General features: G+C 41.3%; 1 protein-coding gene across 1 annotated transcript in view; it reads left to right on the top strand.

The window, feature by feature from the left end:
- Window positions 1-15,954, top strand: part of LOC129701888 (dihydropyrimidinase-related protein 3-like) — a 202,377-nt gene extending 186,423 nt beyond the window's left edge. The window contains exons 16-18 of the mRNA XM_055643375.1: window positions 5,566-5,725; window positions 10,661-10,696; window positions 12,631-15,954. Of these exons, the coding sequence (XP_055499350.1) occupies window positions 5,566-5,725; window positions 10,661-10,696; window positions 12,631-12,719 (285 nt within the window). The 3' untranslated portion in view covers window positions 12,720-15,954. The remainder of the gene's footprint in view (window positions 1-5,565; window positions 5,726-10,660; window positions 10,697-12,630) is intronic.
- Window positions 15,955-16,806: the final 852 nt, after the last annotated feature.

The following is a 16,806-nucleotide window of genomic DNA, read 5'->3' as shown; positions in this document are numbered from 1 at the left end:
TGTCTCCCTCCAGTAGGGGGTTTCGAGGTATTGCTATGGCGACTGTTCCTGTTGATTATCACTTCTCAATAATGGCAGTGTTTCAATGTCACTTCTACCATTGAGTCAGAACGTTACACAAGGTGCTAGCGTAGAGGCTGGAAAAATACCAAAAGATTACACCGAAGATAGACACAAAATGTTGGATTAACTCTGCGGGACAAGCAGCATATCTGGAGAGAAGGAATGGGTGACGTTTTGGGTTGAGACTAGTTTCAACCAGCATCTGCAGTTCCTAGGAGATTGCAGCAGGACAATGTTCTTGAGTGAAAGTGAAACAGGAGATAGGAGCTGGGCCTCTATTCCCCAGAGCCCTGGGCAATATTTATCTCAGTACCAGGACTATTAAAGTACAACAATTAGAATGCCCTTGCCTTGTGGTAGTTTGTTGTGCATCAATTTGCTGGCACAATTTCCTCATTGCAGTAATTGCATTTTAAAACCATTGCATTAGTTATAAAATATCTTGGGAATCTGGCATTCATTAAATAAGATCTACAAACAATTTATTTCTGTTTGTGTCTTTCTCTATCATCGTTTGTCAATCTAGCTATGTCTGCCACTCTTCATTTGTCTGGCAATCTCTCTCCTTCTGTCTGTCTCTTACTGGTCATCTGTCTGTCCATGCATTTGTCTCTTTTTCATCTCTCTTTTCACCTCTTTCTCTCCATTTGCCTCTCTCTCCATCTGTCTGCTCTCTCTCTCTCTCTCTCTTAACTCCAAGTCAAGTCAAGTGTATTTGTCACATACACATACGAGATGTGCAGTGAAATGAAAGTGGCAATGCTCGCGGACTTGGTGTGCAAAAGACAAACAACCAGACAAACTATAAACACAATCATAACACACATATTCTTTTACATAATAAATAATGGAAGGAAAAACGTTCAGTAGAGTTAGTCCCTGGTGAGATAGGCGTTTACAGTCCGAATGGCCTCTGGGAAGAAACTCCTTCTCAACCTCTCCGTTCTCACCGCATGGCAACGGAGGCGTTTGCCTGACTGTAGCAGCTGGGACAGCCCGTGGAAGGGGTCTCTCATGATATTGTTGGCTCTGGTGTTGCACCTCCTGATGTATAGTTCCTGCAGGGGGGCAAGTGAAGTTCCCATAGTGCGTTCAGCCGAACGCACTACTCTCTGCAGAGCCTTCTTGTCTTTGGCAGAGCACTTCCCAAACCAGATGGTAATGTTCCCGGACAAGATGCTTTCCACCGCCGCTGCGTAGAAGCACTGGAGGATCCTCGGAGACACTCTGAATTTCCTCAATTGCCTGAGGTGGTAAAGGCACGAGTGCTGAGGCGTGTGATGTCCATGTCATATCCTCGGACATGTGGACTCGGAGGAGCAAGAATTAAGTGGGCTGAGCAGCCAGTTTCTGAAGCTGAGTAGAAAGGGGAGGTAGCATCTTGAAATGTACAAAATTCTTAGAGGGCTCAATGGGTTAGAGGCAGGGAGAATGTGTCTCTTAGCGGAATCGTGAAGGTCTATGGGTCACAGACTCAAACAATGGGTATGCATCTAGGATGGAAGGAAAAAGAATCTTTGGAATTCTCCACCCAGGAGGGCTGGTGAGTCATTCAAAGCAGAGATTAGTGGATTTAGAGGGGTTAAGAAGGACAGGGCAGGACAAAAAACTGTTCTGAGGCAGAAGAGCAGCCGCCATCTTGTTGAAAGGCAGGTGGCCTCGGGTTAATCAAATAGTCTCGTCTTGCCCCCATTTCCTATGTGTTTTATACAGCAATGTTCATATCGAACAACGTAAAGTATACAAGCCCATGAAAAGCAATCTGACTGCTTTCATTGCCTAAACAGCATCTAATCCCTCTCTGCCCAAATGAGGCAGGTTTAGAACTAGGCTGGCCGTGGAATAAAGTTTAATGGTTAAGTTTGTGGAATGTACTGGTCATCATTGCAAGATTCTTCACGACTACCAAGAGTGTGGAATGCCCAATGGAAAACTGCTGAAGATGCGCATAGTATCCATAAGCCAGAAGTAATTTATTTTATGTGTCGCAGGCACACACATAAATATTATTACAAGTCCGTGCTAATTAAACTATCGTGCAGCACGGTGCTTGGCAAACTAAAGCCAGATGCCCCACAGAAAAATACATTCCCAACGGGATTAGTGAGAATTACAGCTGAATTCATGCTGAGCTAATAGACGGATCAACAACCTGCCATCTTCAATCTTTGACAAATGGAACTGATGAAAGGGGTTTATCCTTTCTTGAGTGAAGGAGCCCTGTAGCAGAGGCACAGCCACAGTGAAGTGGCAGGGAAATTGTTTGAGATACCTACAATTATGGTAGTTAAACATTGCCAGCTTCAGCATCGAAGGGCAGACAGAAAAGGAGCAAGCAAACAAGGGGTCCTTGTGTCGAACGTTGCGAACCAGGTGCTACCAGCTCCAGGGTTACTATGCACCTTCCCACAGCTCGTGATTATAAAACCTCTTTTATTACAACCAGGGAAATGTACAGAACACTAATTTTGTATCTATCTCCAGAACATAAATCAGTTCAGTTCAGTTTAGTTTATTGTCACGTGTACAGTGAAAAGTTTTTGTTGCATGCTACCCAGTCAGCTGAAAGACATTACATGATTACAATCGCGCCATTTACAGTGTATAGATACATGATACGGGAAAGAAACATCACCCATTCCTTCTCTCCAGAGATGCTGCCTGTCCCGCTGAGTTACTCCAGCTTTTTGTGTCCATCTTCTATTTTCCATTTATACATCTCAGGTTATGCACCATTGATTGAAATGGAACAATATGACAATAGACAATAGGTGCAGGAGTAGGCACCGCCATTCAATGTGATCATGGCTGATCACCCCAATCAGTACCCCGTTCCTGTCTTCTCCCTATAACCCCTGAATCTGCATTTAGATTTGATAGTGGTGGGGGTGGGATTTGAACTTGTGGCTCTCGTTTAACCAACGTGCCACAACTATCACTTCTCTCTTTACATAGTGATATAAATGATTGGGAAAATAATGACAGGTTATTGTGATGTGCAAGTCAGTTAACTCATAAACCACCGTAACACTTGCCAGAGCTGTTACTTGTGAATGTTGAGAGTTGGACTTGGTTTGACATTTTTAGATTATGCATGATGAGTGGGTTTCACAGGATGAACATCAGGCATGTGCCGTGAGTCAGGGTAGGCAGTCAGTATCTTTGGTCAGTCGGCTTTTTAAAAAATCCCGTAAACCGCGCATGCGCGGATTGTTCTCATGACCTTTATAAAGTAATTTGTCTTCTAAAGTATATAAAAACATATAGCTCAAAGAAATTTACTTACCACATTCTATTTGTTGAAATACAACCGCATAGCCACGCTTTCCTGTTGTACCAAGCTGTTTTAAATGTTCTCATTATTTTTGTTCCTTTGCGCAGTTGAAGTTCGCTAAGGTCCGGCGTTGTCTGCCATTTTTAATTAGTTTGATCTTTTCTTCGTAAATTTGCTTTGAGAAACTCGTCAGGTAATCACTATTCATCATTTGAAAAACCCGCCAAGAAACCTGCTCTGCGTATGCGCAGTAGGCTGTTGCGCATGCACAGCGCGGCACATGCACGCAGTCCACGGTGTAAAGGCAGAATTTCAGCTGCCTTTATATAGCAATGTTACAAAATTTTGAGATTTTAAAAAATCAAGTCTGCAATTTAGCCCATCAGATAAAGCATAAAAAGAAGTTTAATTTGACACCTAATTCACTTTCATATCTCAAGTATTTAAAAAAGTTATGGCCATTTTCATACTCGGAAATTAGCATCTTGTTCCCTATTGATTTTCTATGGACATAACAAAAAATCTGTGATCGTGGACAGTCAAAAGCCCATAACTTTCTTAAAAATTAAGAGAACTGACTGAAATTTTCAGTTATCATAGATTGAAGCATTCTGAAACAAATATAAAATAATCTTACTTGGATGACCTGAAATTAAAGCATATAATTAGTTAGTTACCCAATTGTACCTAATTCCAAACTTCAATTACTAGATCTAAACATCTATCCATTTCTTAATAAATGATTAACATTTTTAAATAGCCTGTGTCCAAATAATATTCACAAATAATTCACAATAAAACATGATTTTTAAATCTCATTTACATTAATTTATAGGCCAAATGGAAGGAATTTAGTGTTTAATATCTGTAAATTAATGGCATTTAAATCAGCTTTCGAGTGGGTTCCTGTGAACGCGCTGGTTTAGAACGTTCAGATTGCAGTAGATTTGTACCCGCAAATGCCCAGAAAAATACTGCGGGATATAATGGGCCCCAAATTAGCTACTCGCAACATTAAACTTTGTATAAAGGGATCTTAAGAAGCCCTTTTTAACGTAAAAATAAACAGCCTACCTTCCGTTTTCCCCTGTATGAGATCCGGCCCGTTGTCGGCGGTCGCGGGTTTAGAGGTTAATTTTTAACGTACTATAACAAGTAAATAAAGCCCTTAAAACTAATAATAGCTCAAGCGACGGAATCTTCCAGTGATTTTTCGTTAATAATTAACTAGGCTGAAAAACCTCAATTTGAACAGCCTAGGGAAAATCGCGTTTTAAACCCATCCCCCTCTAAACGGCGCCAAAATCGCGCACACGGGCTGGGACAGATTTTCAGCGACCATCATATACGTTTTGCAACATACCTACTTTATAGACCGTTGCCACTGATGGCTTGAAGCAGCATCGACGGCACGTGTGTTGCACATATTTTTGCGTTTTAAATGCATTGCGGATGAAAGGCACGGGAGAATTATGCCTACCTATGAGGTCGATCTCTTGGGTAAGCATAATTCTCCCGTACCTTTACTATTTACATTTAATAATTGCCATTTAATAATTGTATTCAGGGTCGGCACTGCCTACATTGCCTACCCTAACGGCACGTGCCTGGTGAACATCTACAATCTCATTTGGTTGCTTCTGCTTCATTATTGGCCACAAGAGGCATTGCATATGCAGGGATTACCATGGTTCTGTCCTGCACACTTCCAATCCTATAAACCCATTCTTGTTTGACAGCCATGTTGAAGGATCAGGGCCAGATGCCCTGGTGATGTCCATCTGAGGTGAGACTGCTGGGTGAACTACCCAACTAACCTACTGGCACAGATGCCAGTGAACCTATATTGAACAGAGATGTTTACTGGGAGAAGATACCTTAATTCTCAGTAGTTATTCGCATCATGAGCTTTGTCAGAACGCAGGCTTACTAATGATAGATGATTTTGGAGAATGAGACTGATTGTCTCTAGATGAAGTTCGGGACTGTTGATAAGATGCCCATCCGACATCTTGGTTGGAAGATTATTTGGTGTCCAAATGTTGAGGGGTTGGCGGAGGTATGGTTCACTATGGGAGGAGCAGGTCCAGAGAGAAGTGCGTTGTATTGTTGTCAAGGAGACGATGGAAACATGTCTTCATCATTATCTTGACATGGCTGGTGTGTTCCTAGCATTGTCCTTGCGTAGCTGAAATCTTCATCTAATGCGTTCCCTTTTCTTTCCAAAGTTGGCACAGGTGCGTGGTGTACCCAGAGGAATGTATGATGGTCCAGTGCACGACTTAGGCACCCCCAAAGCAGGAACCCCCTCGGCTTCAGCCAAGACATCTCCTTCGAAACAGCCCCAACCAGTTCGAAATCTACACCAGTCTGGCTTCAGCCTTTCCGGTAAGAACTCAACATTGAAGGAAACATTTTCAACTCCTAACATGTCATCTGAGATTCATCTACCAACATACACCATATTGTTCAGATTTAAGATAACAACAAGCAAGGTGGGGTTGCTGTCACTTCAAGAGTACTTGCCAGTTTAGTAGTTTATAATTGCCTTCATAAATCGCCACTTAACCTTAAGCTAGGTTTAATGGATTTAATGGTGGACACCACATTATAAAATTGATATCTAGGCTTTGCTGAGGGTTTGAAGGACAATGGATTAAACAAGGATTTTTAGTTGCTTGTAGAGACCAAGGAAGCAGGGACTGTTATGATGTCGATATGTTCAAAATTAGGTTGAATTTTGCTCTAAAACTATTGGTAACTAGAGGGCACAAGTTTAAGATAATCAGTGAAAAGGACAGAAACATCTTTTTTTGGATAGAGAGATATATTCTGGCCTTGCCTGAAAGCATGATGAACACATAAAAGATGGTGGATAAATATTTTAAAGTATGACATTTGAAGGACATTGTGGAAAGAGCAAAGGATGGGAGGTATCTGGATTCCATTTTCCAAGATCTGGTCCAAACAAGGTGTACCAAATGGCCTGTTACTGTTCTATATACTTCCAGGCAGCAGACAGCCCACTGTGGGTGGGCTGCGTCAGTGATAGCCTTTTATTGGGTTCCTCTATTCATTTAGGGAGTTGTAATATGAGTGATGAGGTCCATCTTGTACCTGCAGTGTATGGGAGGGTAGTAATTGAAGTAAATCTCAGCTGACCCAGATGTAACATAAGAATGTTAGTTTGGAGAATACATCTTAATTCATATTTGTTGTATAGATCCAGTCACATCCCTTTTGTGAACTTCGTAGAGACACAGACTTTCTCCCAGCTGGTGATTTATAGCTTAATATGGAAAACTAAGTTGTTTTGATATTCCCCAGATGACGTTCTGTACCTCTGTGTGGCTTTACATCTTGATTGGAAATTAATTCCTGCGTTTGTAGGTTTTAAAATTCTAATTTATTGCCTTACATGAGAAGAAACTGGGTCTTTTATTTAAGTTGGCTAGCGTGCTTGTAAATAGATAGGTATCAGCTGCTTGTTCTATTGTGGTTGGCAAATGCGATTGTGGCCATCTAGAGTGGAGAAAAAGTGAGTGATCTTTGTGAAGGGAGCAGAACAGGGAAGGAGGGTGTCTTCAAAGGACAGGCATCCTGGAAACTACTTAGTCTCTGCTCGATTTGGATCATTGGCCATTGCATTTGAAGGAGAACTTGATTGGAAGAGTGAGAGTTATCACAAGCTTTGGTGAGTATTCTTGTCTTTTTTTTATAGAAATGAATTTTAAATATAGTTGTTTTCAGTGAACTTAATTTTGTTTTTGGTTTCCTTTCCCCACTTTGTTAAGTTTCTTCTCTTCAGCCTGTCCATTCAAAATTGACTCTCTCAAGCAACTGGTGTTCCTGTATAAGGGCAGGCAGGTGGTTCTGTCTCAGAGGAAGGACCCTCATCTGATTTCCAGTGATGCACATGCCTCATTGGGGTGTATGAGCATTCTGTACGGGGCAGCAATGACTGATCATATACCTGTTGCTATGACAATAAATGTTGAACACATACCTGTGGTATCCAGAGATAGAAATAGCTTTAATACAGAAAAACTGGACTGGTCAACGCTTACAAAGGAAGACATCCTAGCCTATTATGCCCATACAGATAAATCCTTAAGCAATATTCATCTACCTAAAGATGCAATAATATGTAGCAATGTTAATTGTAAAGATATGAAGCATAGGAGAGATATCTGCTCCATGTATAATGATATAGTAAGCGCCTTATATGTAGGCAGTAAGCCCTACTGCAAGCATAAAAATAAGACACATAACATCAGGCCTGGCTGGAATAAGTATGTAGCTGAGTATCATACTGAAGCCCGTGAAGCCACCAAATCATGGGCTATGGCAGGTAGACCCAGACAGGGGCCTGTGTTTGAGCACAAGAAGCTCACTAATGCAAGGTATAAGTATGCTGTTCGCTTCATCTGTAAAAATGAGCAAGCTATGAGGGCTGATCCCATGGCTAAGAAGATGCTAAGTAACAATGCTACAGATTTTTGGAAGGAAGTGAGAGCTCTTAGCAGTTGCAAAACATCTCTACCATGTACTGTAGATGGAATCTTCGGAACAGCTAATATCGCGGAGTTATGGCAACAACATTATAGTACTTTATTCAACTGTGTCCAAGGTGACTTGTATAGGGTGGAAAATATTGAGTAATGACTCGATGGTGATTATGTCACATGAGGTGTATCATGCCATGAACAAGCTGTCCCAACAACAAATCAAGTGGCTTGGATCATATTTCTGCTGAACATCTTAAGTATACGAGTATGAGGATAGCTCCTCTCCTAGCTATTTGTTTTACTGGCTTTATGATTCATGGCTTGTTACCAGACTCAATGTTGTCTGTCCTGTTAGTGCCGGTCATTAAGGACAAAGCTGGTAAAGTAGGCAGCCTAAATAATTACAGGCCAGCATATTGTCAAAAGTCTTAGAAAGAGTTCTGCTGGATAGAATAAATGAGTTTGTTAACTCCACAGATAACCAGTTCGGCTTTAAAGCTAAACATGGCACTGACATGCATATATGCCCTAAAGTAGATTGTAAACAAATATAGAGGCAAAACCTCTTCAATTCTTATGTGCTTTATTGATGCTTCCAAAGCCTTTGACCGTGTTAATCACAGAAAGCTGTTTGGTAAAATGAGTCAAAGAGGGGTGCCTACATTGTGAGAATTCTGGCCTACTGGTATGCCCACCAGACTATGCAAATAAAATGGGGCAATTGGGTCTCAACCATTTGGGGTTAGCAATGGTGTTAGACAAGGGGGAATTTTGTCCCCAGTCCTTTTTAATCAATATATTGATGATCTGTCTAAACAATTGAAAGCCTGTAACACTGGGTGCATGATTGGTAATATTTTAGTGAACCATATTATGTATGCAGATGATCTTGTGGTCTTTAGCCCATCTAGCGCTGGTCTCCAGCAGCTCCTTACTATATGCTCCGTGTATGTAGTGGAACATGACATTAAATATAATGCTAGTAAGAGTGCTGTTATGGTCTGTAGAACCAAAGAGGATAAATCCGTAAAATATCCTGTTTTTAAATTGTGTGACAACAATCTTAGTGTCTGTAATAAGATAAAATATCTAGGGCATATTATTACAGAACAAATGACAGATGATGAGGATATTTATAGGCAACGAAGCATACTGTATGTACAGGCAAATATCCTCTGGCGTTAATTTGGTGCGTGTGCAGATGTGGTGAAGATGTCACTATTTAGAGCATACTGCACACCACTCTACACTGCGCACTTGTGGTCGAACTATTTAAAGACAAGTATGCAGAGACTAAAGGTGGCATATAACGATGCCATGAGAACACTGCTAAGGCAACCTAGATGGTGTAGTGCCAGTAATATGTTTGTGGCTGCAGGAGTCAGTACTTTAGAAGCCATCCTAAGACACCACATGTATAAATTCATTTACAGGATAAATGACTAAAAATGTGCTTATTGTGGCCTTGACAAACATAAGGGTTAGCACTACACGCTACGAATCCCAGCTGTGGAGACACTGGTATCGTTGTCTCATTGTAGGATATTGATCATCTTTTAATCTGGATTTTTAACTTAAGTATTGTGGGTTTTTGTTAAATATAAATTATGATGTTTTTATGTGATATACCATGATTTTATATATATATTTATGATATTTGATATGCAATGCATTTTTAATGTAATGTTGCCCCTTGTCTGGACCTTGAGTCCGTAATAAACTTTATTATTATTATTATTATTATTAACCCAGCATTATTCCCTGCTATTTTTCTTCTCCCTTCCCCAAAGCTGTTCTGGCACTATGCAGCCCAGTACCACAAGAACAGGGCACTCATTCACATTAGCAATTGAACAAGAAGGAACTGATTCAGGGTTTAACTTTGCCCTTGTTAGTGTTTTTTTTTTAGTTTAGTTTTTTTTTTGAGATACAGCGCGGGAACAGGCCCTTCGGCCCACCAACCAGCGATCCCCACACACTAACACTATCCTATACACACAAGGGGCAATTTACATTTTATAGCAAGCCAAATTGCCTAGTAACCTGCACGTCTTTGGAGTGTGGGAGGAAATCGAAAATTCACACAAGTCACGGGGAAAATGTGCAAACTCCTTACAGACAAGCACCCGTGGTCAGAATCGAACCCGGGTCTCTGGCGCTGTAAGGTAATAGCTCTACCGCTACGCCACCGTGCCCCCTTCTTACCGGTTTTGGTTCCAGCTTAAGTTATAGCCTTACTTTAACATACAATCTAATAGAAACGTCTTGCTTCTAAATGTACCTTGGTGGGGCATTAGTCATGTGGTATTAGCTGCATTAGCCCCACCCCCCTCACACACCCACTCCTTTAGATTCAACTGCCTCTGAGCTGGTTATTAGAGTAATGGTTCACAGGACACCCCCAAGTGTACCTGATTTCCACCAGGATTAACGGTTGTTCCTCAGGATGTGGGGCAATTGCCGTATTGTGGTGGGAACATGGAATGAATCCACCAGGGCCTGACGTTAATAGTTGATTTGTTTGAAGCTTTGGGATGTTGTATTACATTAAAGTGCTTTTTTAATGCATGTAGCTGTTTTCATTTAAGTTCCTATTAATTAAAATGAAATCTCGATATTTTTTCTGCCTAAAAAAATATTCCTGTTCGCCAAAATACCTGAATGTACTTTGTAAAGCCATTATATTTTTTATAAATGAGAGCAAAAACAGCTCCAGATATGATCATTTGAAGCCGTAATTAGTATATAGACTTGAGCCCTTCAGAAAATTGGCCTCTTTACGTTGTCAATTAAACATTTCCGTTCATTTCAATAGGAAGAACTTCTGATGGTTTAACAAAATCTAATGCAGGTATGGAACAAACAAGTTTAAAAGTAAAACAAAAATAATATTGGTCCTGGAGACCAAGGAAGTTTTATTTTCTTGTGTTAAACAGCTCAAATTGCACTGACTGGATTTACTCTACTGAAATAAATTGCACCCAAACCATGATCTGTCACCAGCCAGTCCCAACACTTAGAAGCTGCTGATTTGTGCATTGATAGGGTTTTTAAACAAAGCTTAGCAAGGTAAATGGTGTGGGTAATGGAACTGCCGAGGAATTACCTCAGGGTTATGGATCGTATGTTGAGATAGGAACAATTTTTGTTCTGCAAATTGTGAACCATTGGAGTTCTCTGCCTCATGCACTGTGTCGTAAACTATCTAAGGGAGTTAAGGGGTATAGAATTCAGGGAATTCTGAATGGTCTCGACCCTGAAACGTCACCCATTCCTACTCTCCAGAGATGCTGCCTGTCCCGCTGAGTTATTCCAGCTTTTCGTGTCTATTTTAGAATTCAGGGGAGGTTGAAATGGAACTGAGGCCAGAGCAGGCCGCCCCTGGCATTATTGAATGGTGGTACAAGGCTCGAGCGGCTAAAACGCCGACTCCTGTGGCTATTTCCTAGTTTCTTAAGTTAAAGAATTACAGTTCCTTGTACTGATTTAGAAGGGTCTTGAAGGATCTGAAACGTCAACCCAAAACTATCCAGAGATGCTGCCTGTTCCGCTGAGTTACTCCAGCATTTTGTGTCTATCTTCGGTTCCTTCCTACAAGTAAAATCATTTGGCCTTAAGGAAAATCAAGTATCCCTACACTGTTGGCCGAATATAAGTAAAGATGGGGAAGCTGCAGTGATGGGAAGGAAGGTGGAAGGAAACTTGTTCCATGCTAGCAGGATGCAACAACAAGGAACTGCAGATGCTGGTTCATACCAAAGAAAGAGTAACTCAGCAGGTCAGGCAGCGTCTCTGGATGGGTGACGTTTTGGGTTGGGACGCTTCTTAAGATGCTGGCTATACTCAGCAAGTCAGTCAGCGTCTATGGAGAGAGAAATAGAGTTAATGCGGCAGGAGAGTATCCTTTAATCAAATGACCTGAGGCGTTGACTGTTCATCTCTCCAGAGGGGATGATGCATTTGAGATGCCTTGACGTCCAGTGTACCAACACTTGACGTGCAGTGCTGGTTGGTGCTGTAGAATTGGGGGGCTAAATGTTGTGGGTAAAGTGGGTAACAGATCATGCAGGGAAGGTTTGACATGATATCAGATAAATGTAGCTCTGCCTTGACCGAAAATAAGGGCAAAACCGCCTGGTGCATGTTGGCGGGGGTTGGGGGCGGGGGTTGGGGAGATGACACTGTGATGCAACAACTGGAGATCGCTACCTCACAACTCCCAACTGCCTGGGTTCAATCCTGACCTCGGGTGCTGTCTGTGTGTGTGTGGAATGTGCATGTCCTCCATGTGACCGTGTGGGTTTCCCTTGGGTGCCTCAGTTATCTCCCATGTCCCAAAGAGTCACAGTCAGTTGGTTAGTCGTCAACTCTAAATTGCCCGCCCCCACATCGGTGGGTGGGTATCGGGACAATAGTCAGGAAATGGAATTGCTCTGTGAGCCAGCATTGACACTGTGGGCTGAAAGACTTCATTCTGCATCATAATGGAATATGGAATGGGGCAGATAAAGCTGCAGAATAGGAAAAGGCCCTTCAGCCCACTGAATCCATGCTGGCCATCGGCCACCAATTCTTACAGCACTCCTACACTAACCAGTGTTATACTGCCCATATTGCAATCAATTTATTACTCCAACCCCCCCGCCCCAGATTTTATCACTCGTTGGTACACTAAGGGCAATTTTCACGATGAACAATGTAAGATATAGAGTGTGAGGGGAATGGGGACCCCTCGCCTCCCACTGGCCTCTCTCATCTCATGCCTCCCTATCCTCTCATTCACAGGAGCTCAAGTGGATGACGGGCCTCGCCGCAGTGGTCACCGCATCGTCGTGCCTCCCGGCGGCCGTTCAAACATCACCTCGCTCAGCTGAAGTCTGCGGCAGGAAAGGGGGAGAGAGACAGAGAAAGAGAGAGAGAGGAGAGAGAAAGGGGAATGGGAGGGGTGGGTGGGGAAGAAAGAAATCATGCCATAACGATGACACGTTGCAAAAAAAAAAATCAAAAAGCAAATTGTTTGTCCTACTTAAAAAATAAATTGTTACTTTGAATTGAATATTGACAGTGCTGCCTCAAGCCTTATTGATGAGAAAGCTACTTTGCCATTGCTTTAATAAAGTCTTGTTGTTTTATTATTTAGCCTTAAGTCATCGGAGTTTAACTGTTGATAGTAAGGATGCAAAGATTACAGTTGCCTATTAATTGATTTCAACAGCAAATTAAACCCTGCCATTGCTACTTGTTCCAACAATTCCAGGGCCTCTGCTTTTCTCGACTTCCATTCCAAACTTCTTGTTTGCAGAGGTTCCAACAGATGTGATCAGGTCTGTTGTATCCCATTGCCTTATCGTGTAACACTGCCAATCTGGAAATGAATATTCCACTTCCTTTTATATCTGTAGTGAAATGCCCGTCAGAATAGGCTTCAGGTCAGGTCCAATAACAAGCCCATGTTTTACATGTTACCTTTATGATCCTTTTGCTTAATTTAAGGGAAACCATTGTTGGTCTACTTTTAGCACCCTTCTTCAGATGGTCCCTAATTTATTGGAACTGTTATATTTCTCATCGTGCTGACTAAAATTTGTTTCTGTGCACTTTGATCGCAAGTATCAGCTTTGTCAAGGAATCTTATTTACTGGTTTCCAGGCCAATAGACTTTGGTGCAAACCAAAGATGTGGATCCAACCTTTGCTGAAGCCATTCTGTCAGTGCTGGCTCTTTGTAAGAGAGAGAAAGAGAGAGATTTCTGGTTGTTTTTTCTTTAGGGAATTAGCTAAATTTAATTGGAATTAGTGATATTTTGACAGTACAGTGCTCTACGCTAACTTCTCAAATCCACCGTGAATGCCTTCTTAGCAAGCCAGAGATTGCTGGATAGCAATGATGTCAACATCCACCACATCTGATAAATTGGACAAGAGACGAGTCATTCACCATGAAATACCAATGTTTAACTTGTTCAATAGCGCGATTCATCATTTCAAATGTTCCTTTGACTGTTGATTGGAAATGACAGGGCCATCACATTTCCCCACGGGGAGACAAGAGGGAAAGCAAATAAGATCCACTGCATGGGTTCTCGATGGAATTCAATAGCTGTCAGAAAGAGTTTGTAAATTAATGTTTTGCAAATGAATAGATTGATTCAAAACTTGTTTCTACAGTTGGTCTGCCCAAGTTGATTCAATTTAATCAACTTCTAAGCAGTGCAGATCAGAAGTCCCGAATTAGAAACTTATTTTTCTGCTGAGATATTTGTATCAACTGCTGAAGATCCGGTATACCAATGATGTGAGCGAACTTCAAGGTGGGGAATAATCCAACACACATCACTGCTTGTTTGCTGTCCACTGATGCCAATGTATAACCATGTGTGGTAAATGAGACTCGGATTGGAAATGACTGTGAGGACTTTTGCAGTGGGATAGTCTGGCAGCTCCCTGTACTCTTGCACGTTCAATTAATAGTAGGGAGGGTCTAATTAGTGAGAAGAAGCTTGAATGTTCCTGATGTCTGAACATCCCAGGTAGCTAAAAACAAATTTGTGATTTTTTCCACCTATGCTTTTCTGTACTTTGTGAGTTCCACATAACTGTAATCAGTGCATCCTTTTTAGGAAGAGTAGCCTTTGATCTGTATTCACTTTAAATCTTGTGCATGCTGATGAATCCTCCAGGAGTCGGCTTGAAAAGTCATACATTGCATTACTTCAAAGACCTAAAGTGCTTTTACACTTTAATTTTGCTGCTTGCCTGTGTGTTCGTATGAACACACACACACACACACACACACACACTGACAGACTCCCTCTCCACTCCATGCCACTTAGAACCACGAGGTATTTCATCGACACATTACGGCATCATGACCTATTTAGAAAGGACTCTGTATCAATTTTAATGGATATATGTTATCCAGCCTTCAAGCAGCTTGTTCTTTTGAACACCCCCCCAGATTATTTCCCTTGGTGTATAGGGATATTCATCACGAACTTGACTTGAGGGCCCCTGAATAAATTCTTCCCATACCTACTGTTTGTTCGGGTTCCTGCTTTATAGTCGAACATATAGGAAGCTTCATTATAAGCAACTGGGAGAAATTGTGTAAAAAGCTGCATCTTTTCCATCCCCAAATACACATCGAGGAATTTTGGTTGAGTAGGTGTGCTCCCTTTAGTCAGATCCAAGCCAATTCTGATCGTGCAATTTTCCACGAAAAAGTCATGCAAAAATACATCTAAGGCTGCTCCTCCAGAACCCTCCCTTGCTTTGGATAAAGCATCTTAGCAACTATCCCCAGTAAGACTTTCTTCTTATTTACGACTGGCCTATTGACGCCTTTCCCTCATACAATTTCATAAGATCTGAGAAATATTCCAATCAAAATGTATTGTCCATCTGATGGTGACTAATTGAAAACACATTTAGATAAAGAGCCCATTTTTAAATTTCAGGAAACAAGTGAATTAAAATTATTTTAAGGGTTAATAAGATTGCACCATGGGTAGTGTACCAAAACAGCACATCATGGATCTCTGCAATGGTAGGGACCAATGAAATGTGATTACGTTTTACTTAAACATTTTCTGGAGAGCTGGGTGCTATGAGAATGATACAAATTAGGACACCATAAAATGTACTTTATTTGACTTTAAAATGACTCCCTATTCCCACCATTTTATCTCGTTTTGATGCTCATTAATTAAAGAGGGCGATCTCATCACCAGATATTTATTCATTGTTACCTTCAAATATCTAATGCTCTGCTTTAAAAAAAAATTCCTATTAATAAGAAATGCATTATTTCACAGTTTACTATTAGACAATAGAGTGATACGAGGCTGCTTTTTGAGTCTGTGTTTTGGGATGTACTGCTCATATTAGCAGGCACAGAGTTTTTTTAACCAAAAAAAGGAAGGTTAAATTCTGCCGTTAATGAGGTTTGAACAGCTGATGACTTTTAATTGCCATTTTCTTCCAAAATCTTGTTTCAAAAAGGTGTAAGGACAACATTACCAAGGTGGTTGATGTTTAGAAATCTTTTCTTGTATTTATGTTTGTACATGCCTTGGACTAATAAATTTATGCAAATATGGCTTCACAAAGACATTTGTATTTGTCATTTTTTTCTTGCTCGTGTTACATGTAGTTTATGGCATTGATTCTGTAGCTTCATTTAGATACAGTTTAGTTTAGAGATATAGCGAGGAAACACTGCATCCATTCGGTCCACTGCATCCATGCCGACCAGCGATCCCCATACATTACCTTGAATGAACCCCAGCCTCTGGGCATTTGGCCCGTTCAACCACATTAAAGAGATAACACAGTTCCTGTAGGTTTTTGTATGAACTGAAATGAGGAGGAGTGGAGTAGGAAGAGAACCTATTTTAAGTCAACTATTGTGGCATAATATGTTGAGATACAGAAGCAACATTGCTAATTTAGTACATGGATGTATGAACGATTTTTCAATTCCATTCTGTCACCATGTATTACAAACACAGCGTCTTTTCTTAAGTTAAGCTTATCATAGACATTTAATAAGACATTTCTTGGTGTGTTTCTTAAGGGGTTGGACAGGCTAGATGCAGGAAGATTGTTCCCGATGTTGGGGAAGTCCAGGACAAGGGGTCACAGTTTAAAGATAAAGGGGAAATCCTTTAGGACCGAGATGAGAAAAACATTTTGCACACAGTGGTGAATCTCTGGAACTCTCTGCCACAGAAGGTAGTTGAGGCCAGATCATTGGCTATATTTAAGAGGGAGTTAGATGTGGCCCTTGTGGCTAAAGGGATCAGGGGATATGGAGAGAAGGCAGGTACAGGATACCGAGTTGGATGATCAGCCATGATCATATTGAATGGGGGTGCAGGCTCGAAGGGCCGAATGGCCTACTCCTGCACCTATTTTCTATGTCTATGTTTCTATGTTTCCTGCCTCAGCTGCCTTGACTCCC

This window comes from Leucoraja erinacea, chromosome 11 (genome assembly GCF_028641065.1).
Source record: "Leucoraja erinacea ecotype New England chromosome 11, Leri_hhj_1, whole genome shotgun sequence".
NCBI classification, from domain to species: Eukaryota; Metazoa; Chordata; class Chondrichthyes; order Rajiformes; family Rajidae; genus Leucoraja; species Leucoraja erinaceus.
The sequence above is the reverse complement of the archived record's forward strand: the minus strand, read 5'-3'. Positions and strand labels throughout refer to the sequence as shown.